This window comes from Chiloscyllium plagiosum, chromosome 26, assembly GCF_004010195.1.
Source record: "Chiloscyllium plagiosum isolate BGI_BamShark_2017 chromosome 26, ASM401019v2, whole genome shotgun sequence".
Taxonomy (NCBI): Eukaryota; Metazoa; Chordata; class Chondrichthyes; order Orectolobiformes; family Hemiscylliidae; genus Chiloscyllium; species Chiloscyllium plagiosum.
Window position 1 is genome coordinate 18,818,484 of NC_057735.1, and position 14,938 is coordinate 18,833,421.

Below are 14,938 nucleotides of genomic sequence, written 5' to 3' on the forward strand. Positions count from 1 at the left end.
CAGGATCAGTAGGGTGGGTTAATCTCTACTGCATTGTTAAGTCACCCATTTGCCACCTCTGAAGTCAAAACCTTTAATCACTGAATCTAATATTTTCATTCAACAGTCTGTTTAAGACCAACTATTTCATTTTTCTACAGTTATCTCATGTGACCTTCCACTTCTTAATAATGGGACAGTTTCATCACCATCTTCTGGAGACCAGTGGGAACCAGGAATGGTAGCAAACTATTCTTGTGATAATGGTTATTCATTGATTGGTGCAGAAAGACTGACTTGTATGGCATCTGGAAAGTGGGACAAGAATCCACCAACATGCAGAGGTATAAAACTTTACAACGCAATTTGTTTAATTTGATATTGAGAAACTTGAAACATAGTTGAAACACTTGTGTGTCATAATCTGGCCTTTGAGAGTTCTACTGACAATCATTGATAACATTTGCAGGTTTTGGAAATCACCTAAAAGACCCTGGGAGTATTTTCTTTTATTTGTTTATGAGATGTGAACATTGCTGGCAAAGCTAGCATTTATTGTGTATCTGTAATTACTGTGGAGAAGAAGGGGCATTGATAAGCTTCTGCAGTCAACGTATAGGAATACCTGTATGGTTTTAGGTTGAGGAGTTCAGGCTCTAGACTCAGAAATAATTAAGGGATATTTCCAAGTCAGGGTAATGTGTGATTTTGGCAGGCAACTTGCAGATGGTATTTTTTCCTTGCGTTTTGTTTTTGCTTCTCTATATGTTAGTGGTAACAGGTTTAAAAGATGCTGCTGAAAGAACCGAGGTGTGTTGCTGCAGTGCATCTTGTAGATCAGACTTCCAAAGTATGGGATCAGGAACCAAGATTTTGGGGTTGCGAACTTCAAGGCAGCAGTGCTGTGGAGGTCTGACATGCCAGCAGCCGCAAGGCCCTTTTAAATCATCCAACAAAAAAAAGAGCTGCAGATGCTGGAAATCAGAAACAAAAGCAGAAATTGGTGTAAAAATCCCAATAGGTCTGACAGCATCTGTCTGGCAGTATCTGGCAGAACCTTTCTGTTCTGAATGGGAGTCACTGGATCCAAAACGTTAATTCTAATTTCACGTCGGAGAGGCTGCCAGACCTCCTGAGTTTTTCCAGCAATTTCTTCTTTTGTTTCTTTTAAATCCTTGCTCTTCTGAATTGTGGATATGATCTAACTGTTGGTTTAAGAAGTTTGATGCCTGTCCTGAAAATCCCAGTGAAAAGGTAGGTGTTTTCTATTTGAAGTTTAACCTCTGCACCCAACCCTCTGGCTGCCATAGGTTGTGATGATTACCAAGCCTTAAACTGGAAAAGGTTTTTGGTAACACCATTTTGGATGGTGAGCATTGTAGCCGTGAGCATCGGGCTATTTTGTCATCTTCTGTGTCTTATATCTTGTTTGTTTTACATAGAATATAGAAAATAGAAAAATACAGCGCAGTACAGGCCCTTTGGCCCTCGATGTTGCGTCGATCCAAGCCCACCTAACCTACACTAGCCCACTATCCTCCATATGCCTATCCAATGCCCATAAAGAGGGAGAGTCCACCACTGCTACTGGCAGGGCATTCCATGAACTCACGACTCGCTGAATAAAGAATCTACCCCTAACATCTGTCATATACTTACCACGATTTTTCTTCCATACCAGGCAACATCCTGGTAAACCTCCTCTGCACCGGTTCCAGTGCCTCCACATCCTTCCTATAGTATGGCGACCAAAACTGCACACAATATTCCAGATGCGGCCGCACCAGAGTTTTATACAACTGCATCATGACCTCAGGACTCCGGCACTCAATTCCTCTACCAATAAAAGCCAGTACGCCATATGCCTTCCTCACCGCACTATTTACCTGGGTGGCAACTTTCAGAGATCTGTGTACATGGACACCAAGATCCCTCTGCTCATCCACACTACCAAGTATCTGACCATTAGCCCAGTACCCCATCTTTTTGTTTTTCTTCCCAAAGTGAATCACCTCACATTTAGCTACATTGAATTCCATTTGCCACCTTTCTGCAGCTTCTCTATATCCTGCTGTAACCTGCTACATGCTTCCTCACTGTCAACAACTCCTCCGCCTTTCGTATCATCCGCAAACTTGCTCACCCAACCTTCTAACCCCTCTTCCAGGTCATTTATAAAAATGACAAACAGCAATGGTCTCAAAACAGATCCTTGCGGAACACCGCTAGTGACGGCACTCCAAGATGAACCTTTACCATGAACTACTACTCTCTGTCTTCTTCCAGTCAGCCAATTCCTAATCCAAACCTCCAACTCCCCCTCAATGCCATACCTCCGTATTTTTTGCAGATTTTACCAAAATCTAAGATTTTGCGCAAATACCACCTCCAAGTTACAAATGCATAAAACATGTCACTTAATCCTGGCAGTGTGTTTGGTAAGACTTGAAAAGAGTAGCATTTCTTAAGGTGATAAGTTGTATTGTACTTCAATTCCCCCTCTAACAGACTGCTAATTAGTGCATACCTTGAGCGTAATGGAAGCCTACCTTCACTGAGCAGTATTCATGTTTGGATTCCTACAGTTCTTCGTGTTTTAAGATTGATTCATCTGCCTCATACCTAGTACCAAATCCAATTGAGGCCAGGATGGGGATATTCATAGCTATGACAATTTTGTCAGAGTTAAGGTTTAAGGATGATCTTAAAAAAATTAATGGAATGGTATAGGGTCAGGGAGGGACTTAGAAAGGTATCAGAGCCTTGATGACTGAATTCTAGGGATTGTAAAAAAAGCCACAGTTAAAGATGTGCAGACTATTCAGAAGGTTATACAGTTGGCAACAATTAGAGATAGTGAGTACTCAGATGAGGCTGTGATTTAAATATGAAGATAATTTTAAATTTGTGGCTCTGAGACAATATACATTAAGTACAAGGGTGAAGGGTGTACTTGTGTAGAAAAATATACTCCTTGGAGATAGTTATATCAACAAACTACTTCAATGTGCTCTGGAAAATTGTCAATAATCATGACAAGCAACGCATAAATGAGATGAGAGGTAAAGAAGGTGATGTTATAACCTATGTGTCATTATTACTTGTGGAGATTACAAGTAGTAGTCCAACAGCATCAAAATATTCTTGGCCTGTAGTTGATTGCAATTTGTCAAATGTGGATTTTAAATAGGCACTTGGTAGCCAAAGATGTGCAGTATTTTCTTTCATTTTGTGACGAGACATTGACCCTAGTATCAAGAGAACTTGATTCAAATTAACTTGATCTTAGAACTTGATACTAAAATTTAGGATGAAGGCATTGCTGGTAAGGTGATCAGACAGTCAGGAGGTGAGTGGTCATAGAGGTGTACAGACCCTTCCATCCAACGCGCTCATGCCGACTAGATATCCAAACCCAATCTAGTCCCACCTGCTAGCACCCGGTTCATCCCTCCAAACACTTCCAATTCATATTCCCATCAGATGCCTTTTAAATGTTGCAATTGTCCTAGCCTCCACCATTTCCTCTTGCAGCTTAATCCATACACGTACCACCCTCTGAGTGAAAACGTTGCCCCTTAAGTCTTTTTTATATCTTTACCCTCTCACCCTAAACCTATGCCCTCAAGTTCTGGACTCCCCTACCTCAGGGAAGAGACTTTGTCTATTTATCCTATTCATGCCCCTCATGATTTTATAAACCTCAGTAAGGTCACCCCTCAGCCTCCGGCACTCTAAGGAAAATAGCCCCAGCCTATTCAACCTCTGCCTATAACTCAAATCCTCCAACCCTGGCAACGTCCTTGTAAATCTTTTCTGAACCCTTTCAAGTTTTGCAACATCCTTGCAATAGGAAGGAGATCAGAATTGCATTCAATATTCCAAAGTGGCTTAACCAATGTCCTGTATAGCCGCAACATGACCTCCCAACTCCTATACTCAATACTCTGACCAATAAAGGAAAGCATACCAAACACCTTCTTCACTATCCTATCTACCTGTGGCTGTACTTTCAAGGAGCTATGAACCTGTACTCCAAGGTCTCTTTGTTCAGCAACACTCACTAGGACCTTACCATTAAGTGTATAAGCCCTGCTAAGATTTGCTTTCCCAAAATGCAGCACCTCACATTTATCTAAATAAAACTCCATCTGCCATTTCTCAGCCCAATGGCCCATTTGATCAAGATCCCATTATAGTCTGAGGTAACCTTCTTCGCTGTCCACTACACCTTCAATTTGGTGTCATCTGCAAATTTACTAACTATACTGCTTATACCAAATCATTCATATAAATGACAAAGTAGTGGAACCAGCACCGATCCTTGTGGCACTCCACTGGTCACAGGCCTCCAGTCTGTAAAACAACCCTCCACCAGTACCCTCTGTCTTCTACCTTTGAGCCAGTTTTGTATCCAAATGGCTAGTTCTCCCTGTATTTCATGAGATCTAACCTTGCTAACTAGTCTCGATTGGAGAACCTTGGGGAATGCCTTATGGAAGTCCAAATAGATCATGTCTACCGCTCTTCCCTCTTCAATCCTCTTTGTTACTTCTTCAAAAAACTCAATCAAGTTTGTGAGACATGATTTCTCACGCACAAAGCCATGTTGACTATCCCTAATCAGTCTTTCCAAATACATGTTCATCCTGTCCCTCAGGATTCCTCCAACAACTTGTCCATCACCGACGTCAGGCTCACTGGTCTATAGTTCCCTGGCTTGTCCTGACCACACTTCTTAAATAATGGCAAGACATTAGCCAACCACCAGTCTTCTGGCACCTCACCTGTGACTGTTGGTGATACAAATATATCAGCAAGGGGCCCAGTAATCAGTTTCCTAGCTTCACACAGTGTTCTAGGATACACCTGATCAGGTCCTGGCGATTTAGCCACTTTTATTTGTTTCAAAACATCCAGCACTTTCTCCTCTGTAATATGGACATTTTTCAAGATGTTACCATCTATTTCCCTGTAATCTATATCTTCCATGTTCTTTTCCACAGTAAACAGTGATGCAAAATACTCGTTTAGTATCTCCCTCATCTCGTGCTGCTCCACACAAGGCCACCTTGATGATCTTTGAGGGGCCCTATTCTCTCCCTAGTTATCCTTTTGTCCTTAATGTATTTGTAAAAACCCTTTGGATTCTCCTTAACTTTATTTGCCAAAGCTAGCTCATGTCCCTTTTTTGCCTTCCTGATTTCCCTCTTAAGTAAAGTCCTACTTCCTTTATACTCTTCTAAGGATTCATTCGGATTGATCTTGTCTAGACCTGACATATGCTTCCTTCTTTTTCTTAACCAAACCCTCCGTTTCTTTAGTCATCCAGTATTCACTGCACCAACTAGCCTTCCCTTTCACCCTAACAGGAATATACTGTCTCTGGACTCTCGTTATCTAATTTCTGAAGGCTTCCTATTTTCCAGCTGTCTCTTTACCTGTGAACATTTGCCGCCAATTAGCTTTTGAAAATTCTTGCCGAATACTGTCATAATTAGCCTCCTCCAATTTAGAACTTCAGTTTTTAGATCTGGTCTAACCTTTTCCATCACTGTTTTAAAACTAATAGAACTATGGTCGCTGGCCACAAAGGGCTCCCCCACTGACACCTCAGTCACCTGCCCTGACTTATTTCCCAAGAGTAGGTCACGTTTTGCATCTTCTGCAGTAGGTACATCCACTTATTGAATCAGAAAGTATTCTTGTACGCACTTAACAAATTCCTCTTCATCTAAACCCTGAACACTATGACAGTCCCAGTTTATGTTTGCAAAGTTAAAATCTCCTACCATAATCATCCTATTATTCTTAAATATAACCGAGATCTCCTTACAAATTTGTTTCTCAATTCCCTCTGACTATTAGAGGGTCCAAAATACAAATCCAGTGAGGCGATCATCCTTTTCCTATTTTCTCCATTCAACCCAAATAACTTCTCTGAATGTATTTCTGGGAATATCCTCCCTCACTACAGCTTTAATGTCATTCCTTATCAAAAACGCTACTCCCCCTCCTCTCTTGCCTCCCTTTCTGTCCTTCCTGTCGCATTTGTATCCTGGAACATTAAACTGCCAGTCCTGGCCATCCCTGAGCCACATTTCAGTAATTGCTATGATATCCCGGTCCCATGTTTCTAACCATGCCCTGAGTTCATCTGCCTTCCTTGTCAGGCCTCTTGCGTTGAAATCAATGCAGTTTAATTTATCAGTCCTACCTTGTTTTCATGCTTTTGACCCTGCCTACCCTGACTGTTTGACTTGCTTCTTTTCTCAGTTGTGCCAGTCTCTTTCCTTACAATCTCCCTGGGTCCCCCCTCCTCCCACCTTACTAGTTTAAGTCCTCCTGAGCAGTTCTAGCAAATCTTCCTGCCAGTATGTTAGTCCCCTTCCAATTCAGTTGCAATCTGTGTTTATACAGGTCACTTCTACCCCAGAACAGATTCCAATGATCCAAAAATGTGAATCCCTCTCCCATAGACCAGCTCCTCAGCCATGCATTCACCCTCACTAGCTTGCAGCACTGGCAGTAATCCAGATATTACTATTTTTGAGGACCTCCTTTTTAAATTCCTGCTTAACTCTCTATATTCTCCCTTCAGAATCTCATCCTTTTCCCTTCTCATGTCATTGGTTCCAATGTGTACAATGACCTCCTGCTGGTCCCTCTTCCCCCTTGAGAATATTCTGCGCCCTATCTGAGACATTCTTGGTCCTGGCACCAGGGAGGCAACACACATTTCTGATTTTTAACTACTCATATGACTAGTCCAGTTCAGATTCTGGCGAATGGCAACTCCCAAAATATAGGCATAGTGTGCTATTCAGTGATGGCAGTACTAGAGAATGTCATGGAGTGATTATTAGATTCTGTCATTGCTGGACACTTGAGTGGCTGAAATATTAGTTGTCATTTGTCAGACAAATCTGAATATTCTCAATGCTTAGCAAAAACATTTAAATCGTTGAAGTCATTCATTTTAGACAGTCTAGCAATAAGGAAGTGATGCTGGACTAAAAAAAATGGAGAGACAAAGCAAGTACCAAGAAGAGATGATCTATAAATTTAAAAATTCTGATTCTTTACTTTTTATCATGATGATTAAATACATTTTAAATATTGTAAACAAATTAGTTTTTGTAATGATTGAAAATTTGTCAGTGTAAATTTTATTATGTAGTAAACATGTACGTGTTATTATGTAGTGGTATGCTTAACATTTACATATTAATATTTACATGATCTGAATGTGAATACCATGCCTGTTGTTTGATTCTTGTAGTTTTGTTTCTACCCTTAGAATCAAAAATGCCCCTGACTCGTAAAATTGGAGAGACCAAGGAGAAACCCCCTGCAACCATCGGTACTGTGAGATAGTTTATTTCATTTAATAAAAGTGCAGTTCTCTCTCTTTCTCACTCCTACCCCATCACCACCAGACCTGGGTATTTTTGATTAGCCATAAGCAAGCTTTACTAATAGAGAGCTGTAACTGCTGCCCAGAGAGTGATATTAAATGGCAAACTATATTACTAAGTGTAACTATAATTGCAAAATGTGGCAACATTTCTTCTGCCTAGCTTGAATGGTAGGAAGGATAGTCTTTTGCAATATAGTTAGAGGGCTGCATGTCAAATTCACTATTTTGCTATTTAATGTCACTCTCTGGGCAGCAGTTCCAGCTCTCTGTTACTAATAAAATTGTCAATATATTTTGATAATTTCCATGTCATCTTAAAAATCAAATAAAAATGACATTACAAACATCAAAAAGTGAGCTTAGTCACTTTTTCAGTCATTTCAGGAGAGTAAGAAGGAAAGATGGTTTGATTGATTAATCGTTCCATGGTCCATGAATAATTCCCTCAGACTTCAAAGCAGAGTCTCTTCCTGAATTGACCTGGAATACAATTTATGGTTATCATAGCCTTGTAAAGTAATCTTGTCTGGTAAAGGTGTCTCTGTAGGTTTGGGAATGCATTAGAAATCTTCTATGTCATCAACTACCATTTTGTTGTCATCTGGGGAGAAAATATTGTATCTCTTAAGATTATTAATGTTTACTTCTGTTGCTTTCACTGTTAGTGAACACTAAGAGAAATTGGGACACCACCCACGCCCTCCATCTCCTCCATGACTTTTGTTTCCCCGGCCCCCAATGCCTCATCTTCACCAGGGGTATCCAGTCCCTGTACACATCCATTCGCCATGACAAAGGCCTCCAATCCCTCTAACCCAACCAGCACCCTTCCACTGACATACTCATTCGATTGGCTGAACTGGTCCTCACCCTCAACAATTTCTCCTTTGAATCCTCCCACTTCCTCCAGACCAAAGGGATAGCCATCAGCACCTGCATGGGCCCCAGCTATGCCTGCCTCTTTGTAAGGTATGTGGAAAAGTCCATCTTCCGCATCTACACCACCACTATTCCCTACCTTTCCCTCCGCGACATCAGTGACTGTACCGGCACCACCTCATGCTCTCACGAGAAGGTTGAACAGTTCATCAACTTCATGAACATCTTTCATCCCGACCTCAAGTTCACCTGGACCATCTCAGCCACCTCCCTCCCCTTCCTGGACCCCTCCAATTCCATTTTCAGTGACCGACTCAACATTGGCATCCACTACAAACCTACCAACTCCCACAGCTACCTGGACTACACCTCCTCCCATCCTGCCTCCTGTAAAAATGTGCTATACCTTATTCCCAACTCCTCTGCCTCCACCACATCTGCTCTCAGGAGGACCATTTCCATCATAGAGCATCCCATATGGCCTCCTTCTTCAAAGACTGCAATTTCCCCTCCCATGTAATCAATGATGCCCTCCAGTGTATCTCCTCCACATACTGCACCTCCGCTCTTGAACCCCACCCCTCCAATCAGTACAAGGACAGATACCTCCCCCGTCCCACATAAAAAACCCGATACATCCCACCAACCTCCTGATATATCACATCATTCTTTGCCATTTCCAGTACCTGCAAACAGACCCCACCACCCTCCCCATATATTTCCCTCCCCACACCTATCTGCATTCCAGAGAGACCATTCCCTCCACCAACCCATCCTGCACCTTCCTTTGCCACCACAAGAAGTGCAAAACCTGTGCCAACGCCTCCCCCTCACCTCAGTCCAAGCCCCCAAAGGATCCTTCCACATCTGACAGAAATTTACCTGTACTTCCACACACATCATCTACTGTTTCCGTTGCTCTCGATGTGGTTTCCTCTACATTGGGGAGATAAGACACAATTTGCAGAACATTTCAGAGAACGTCTTTGGACACCCACACTGAAAAACCCCACTGCCTGTGGCCAAACACTTTAACTTCCCCTCCCACTCAGCCAAGGACTCTCAAGTCCTGGGCCTCCTCCACCCGCCAAACTTTTGCCACCCGATGCCTGGAGGAAGAACACCTCATCTTCCACCTTAGGACCCTCCAACTACATGGGATCAACATTCCCTGCTACCTTGCCCCCACTCCCACCCTCCTTCCAATTATCTCTCAGCCCCCTTGGTCCATCCCTCAATTCCTGATGAAGGACTTATGCTCGATACGTTGACTCTCCTGCTCCTTGGATGCTGCCAGTCTGGCTGTGCTTTTCCAATACAATATTGTGCAATTCTGATCTCCAGCATCTGCAGTTCTCACTTTCTCCTGTGATGAGATTGGGCCAAATATATAAGAGGCAGCTGCCTAGGATCCACTGCCTTTGTTCTTCATGGTATTAAAACTGATTTCTTTTTTTTTAAATACATTATTGTAAGATTCAAATTACAGTGCATTATTTGCATAAATCTATCATTAATTGGATATTTAATGTGGCTAATTACTAGTTAGGAATTTCCTTGAATTATTTTGCCTATTCTTCATGAGAATAATCACAGCCTAGGAAAATCTGTCTCAAATAATTAGCATGCAACAATTTACTAGGTATTTATTTTAATGAAATACTTGGCATATTTAGATCTGCAACACTTGACATGACTTTGGAAGGTAGCAGAGTGAGTACAGATGTGATTATGAATATCATCCTTTGTGTTTTGAAGAAGCAACAACATATCTGGGTCATTAACTAGTTATACATAAAACTTCAGTTTAACATATATAATGCATGTATATTTGTTATTTATAGAATCACAAGTGCTATTTTACCATTATCAAAGCAATGATAAGGGCTTATAAAGAGTAAACAGTGTACCGACACTTCAACCAGTGGCAGTGTGTAAAAAGTTTGTTCTTACCCAATTTAAATAGTGCAGTTAAACTAGAAACCTGCCTATAACTCCACTATCCATTCTATCTGATAGAGGAGATGAAATCTTATTTTAATGATAACAGATTTGCCATATAAACATTGCATATGTTAGAAGGCAATTACTTGCATATGATAGATTTAATCTTTTTCTTTAATCCTACAGTAGAAGATGAAGGAGGACTTGGTAAGAAGAATTGTACAATACAAGTGTTTTATAAATCTTTATCGCCACATGTTGTGGTTTTTGAGCGTTCACAGATGTTTTATAAGCCATGGATCACAATTGAATATTAAATTGTAGTTTTAAATGGCATTCTAAGAAATTAACACCATCAAATATATTTTCAGATTCATGGTCATGGAGTCATGGAGATGTACAGCATGGAAGCAGACCTTTCAATCCAGTTCGTCCATGCCAATCAGATATTCCACCCAAATCTAGTCTCATTTGCCAGCAGTTGGCCCATATCCCTCCAAACCCTTCCTATTCATATACCCATCCAGATGCCTTTTAAATGTTGTAGTTGTACCTGTCTCCACCACTTCCTCTGGCAGCTCATTCCATACAAGTACCACCCTCTGTGTGAACTAGTTGCCCTTTAGGTCCCTTTTAAATTTTTCCCCTCTCACCCTCAACCTTTGCCCTCGAGTTCTGGACTCTGCCACCCCAGAGAAAAGCCCTTGTCTATTTACCCTATCCATGCCCCTCATGATTTTATAAACCTCTATAAGGTCAGCCCTCAGCTTCTGTGCTCCAGGGAAAACAGCCCCAACCTATTCAGTCTCTCTGTATAGCTCAAATCCTCCAACCCTGGCAACAGCCTTGTAAATCTTTTCTGAACCCTTTTGAGTTTCATAACATCCTTTTGATAGGAGGGAGACCAGAATTGCACATAATATTCTAAAAGTGGCCTAACCAATCTCCTGTACAACCGCAACATACCTCCCAGCTCCTGTACTCAGTGCTCTGTCCAATAAAGGAAAGCGTACCAAATGCCTTCTTCATTATTCTATTCACCTGCGACTCCACTTTCAAGGAACTATGAACCCGTACTCCAAGGCCTCTGTTCAGCAACATTCCCAAAGACCTTAATATTAAATGTATAAATCCTGCTCTGATTGCCTTTCCAAAATGCAGCACCTCACATTTACCTAAATTAAATTCCATCTGCCACTCCTCATCCCATTGGCCCATCTGATCAAGGTCATTGAGCAATGACTGGTTAATGTCACTTATTATGGGTGGTAGTCTGATCATAGGGATAAAAGCCAACCTGTTTGTGAGGGTGCTGGGGGCATTACTACTTCTGCTCCTGGTCAGCAAAAACCACTGGAAAAGCATTTGTTGCCTTCCATGCAACAGTCTTTGCTTCCTTTAGCTGGTAGTTTTCCTGAGACTTGGGGCAACTGATCAGCCAAATCAGTTACATTAAAAGAAAGAAAACATTTGTGGCACACAGTCTTATTCAAATGAGACAACTGTCTTCTCGGAATTGACTTGGTTTCCTGTTTCTCAGTTTCCCATTGTTAAGACTGAAAATAAGCAGATACAGGTTGGATTCAGTTTACAAATTCTTAAAATTATAACGTCCCAGCAGCTTTGTTAAAATTGCCTCCTTGAGTCTTCCATGGATGAGAGACTTCTAGTTAGTAAGATAAGGCTCCCATTTCTATCCCTTATTTGAGTGTCTTTTTAGTTTAGCAATGTTGCAAGGTTTGTTTTGTATTTGCCCATCTCATGCATTGGAATACAATATAGCTCTGCGCTGTGCACATACATTTATACTGTCACTCACGTTGCATCTGCTTGGATGTTCAGACTATCTCGGCCATGTGGTGCAACGCTCCTTCATTCAGGATACACTGGCTGACAGAAGTTCCGTGTTACCTTGTTTTTTTTCCATGAAGACAGCAAGCATGGCAACTTGTCATATTTTCCAGCTTTGATCCGTCAAGATATGTTGATGTACGGAAGAATGCTATTCCAGTATCACACCTACAGCGTGACAGCGTGTGCTAACAACTTGAATGGCAAACAAACTGCACACGCTTCAACCAGGTGGTCATGTCTGAAAGGAGTAACTTATTAATCCAGCAAAGGGGGACTGTTATTAGCCAGAGGGTGCTGCCACACTCAGTCAAAGGCATTGTCTGATTTCACTCCAGGATTTGGCCTCTGTCAGATGAACACTTAGTGCAGTCAGGACTGTGGTCAGTCCTGGGATTTAAATGCTAAACGTCAAAGGTGCTTGTCAAGAAGCAGTAGTATGTTGGGAAATGGCAAAGTCAAGCATGAGGATTGGAGCCACCATACTAAATACATAGAGGATAATCACTGTGAAGGGGAGCGACTTTAAATACAAGCAGTGGAATTTGATACAGCATGACAGGGTTCAGGGTATTTCAAGAGAGGAGAGACTCAACCAGCAGTACCTTGGGAGGACAGTACATCATGCTGTTGGTTATTGCTGTGCAGTTCAGCTGGCTCTTGGGATAAATTTGGAGCCACCATACTAGAATACAGAGAGGATAATCATTGTGAAGGGGAGCGACTTTAAATACAATCAATGGGGATTGATACAGCATGACAGGGTTCAGGGTATTTCAGGAGAGGAGAGACTCAACAATGGTCCCCAGTACCTTGGGAGGACAGTACATCATGCTGTTGGTTATTGCTGTGCAGCTCAGCTGGCTCTTGGGATAAATTGGGCAGATGATCAGTTAAATAAATAGGTTGTGTGAGAACATGAGGCCTAAAACTGAAAGAATTGACAAGAACTGTAAAGCAGGGAGGAATATGAAATTGTGGTAGAGGAAAGGATCACCTAGATAAACATGGTGCATTTGGAACTCACTCTGTCAAGTGTGATCTAGAAAGCTTTCCCCCTTCCAATTCCAATTGTTCATTAGCAATCCCAGCGTGAGTGGAGTAAGTTCGTTTCAATTTGTCTGCAGGAACGGCCCCCAATTGTGGTTCATCTGAGGCCCTTAAAGAACAATTGTGTTAATCAGTCACTTGTAGATTTGAGATTAAAGGCACCCACAATGACAAAATTCTACATGTGCTTCTCAGGCATTGACCAGGATAGAATTGTTACAAAGAAGAAGGCGGCCATTCGAACCATTGTGTCTGCACTGACTTGGTATCATCTGCAATCTTCACTTCCGCCTGACTTGGTGTCAGTCTCTTATCTTTCCCCTTAGTCTTGCACATTGTTTCAAGCTAAATAATTATTAAATGCCCTCTTGAATTCATCAATGGCTCCACACATTTCTAGGGAGTGCTTTCCATACCGCAGCTGCTTTTTGTGTGGAAACGTTTTTTTTTCTCATCTCATTTTTTTTTTGCAAAGTATTTTCAGTCTATGCATTCTTGATCTTAATTCTACTCCAGGTGGGAACAGTTTCTTCCTTTCCACTCTGTCCAGACCCTTGAAGATTTTGAAAATTTCCTTCAAATCTTTACTCTGCCTTATTTCCAAGGAAAACAGTCCCAAATTCTCTAATCTTCCTTCATAACCGAAGTGATTCATCCCGGAAACCATTCTTATAAATTTCGCTTGCACTCTCTTTTCACTCATCGCACGTCTTTCCTGAAGTGTGGTGCCCAGAACTGTCATTGATCATTCCAAATTTATCCGAGCAATCACTATGAAATAAACATAAATTTTATGTTGTCACCTTTACATTGTCACCTGCTGTGAACAATTCCCAAATATATGTGCTCCTGACTGTTAAGTACCTATTAAAGTGAAAGTACTTCAGCTGGTGCGTTGTGCAGGAGACACCTTCACTGATGCAACCTTTGAGCAATCTGTGTAGCCTTCTTCAGAGGTGTGGTATTAACTGGTGACCATAGGAACTGCAGAGTCTGTGTGGATATGGCTGATGCCTGCAGAAGACAAGAGAGAATTAGTTGTGCAGTAGGAGTGGAACCTTGAACATCTTATGGATATGTTCAGAGTAGTGGTAATAGGGGATCAGCACAGCACATCATTATCTTACTAGGTTGCCATGGCATTCAGGTCTCAACTTACCTGCACAAGTGTAATTGATTAGTCACTTCACCCCCTATGAGGAGATAATTTCAGCCAGTCATCTGTCTTTGCCTTCTCAGTCTTATTATGGGCCATTTTGATCCCGCTATGTAGCAAAGGGAAGGATTGAGTGATTTGAAAATGGATAGCATGAGTTTTAATGTTATTGCAGGAATGCTATAAGGTGGCCCAAGTTACTAAGGAGGAATTGCAGAGGGAAAGAGGATTAATATTTTGGAGGGATGTGGTGGGTGAGACTTGTTGAGGCAGGATGCTGCATGCAATATTGAGAATGGTTGGTCATGAGCCTTAATGGGAGATGGCTGCTATAGAAGACATAAGAGCAGAATAGCAGCTTCCCCTCAAATTTTCTTCCTGTTTGTTTGGGTTCATGCACACAGCAGGGACAACCACAACCTGAATTCAATGCTGCAGTCAGCATGCTGATGCTGATCACGTGCTTGAAACCTTGGAGCTGCTGAGTGTTTGTGCAGCTTCGAGGGAATGCTCTGAGTCAGTAGAGAGAAGGTGGTGACACTCAAACTTGTGAAGCATACTACATCATTCACCTTCTCTCAACATCATTGCTGAACCTTCTGAAATGCTGATACCACAGCAGTCCAGGTGTCAGCTTTGGACCAGGCTGGTATGATATG

General features: G+C 41.7%; 1 protein-coding gene across 8 annotated transcripts in view; it reads left to right on the forward strand.

The window, feature by feature from the left end:
- Window positions 1-14,938, forward strand: part of LOC122563172 (membrane cofactor protein-like) — a 65,282-nt gene that overhangs the window by 41,687 nt on the left and 8,657 nt on the right. For 4 of the 8 annotated variants that reach the window (XM_043716680.1, XM_043716674.1, XM_043716677.1 and 1 more), the window contains 3 exons: window positions 141-323; window positions 7,280-7,342; window positions 10,409-10,429. In XM_043716680.1, the coding sequence (XP_043572615.1) occupies window positions 141-323; window positions 7,280-7,342; window positions 10,409-10,429 (267 nt within the window). The remainder of the gene's footprint in view (window positions 1-140; window positions 324-7,279; window positions 7,343-10,408; window positions 10,430-14,938) is intronic. The other 4 variants (XM_043716675.1, XM_043716678.1, XM_043716676.1 and 1 more) reach the window with 2 other exon arrangements.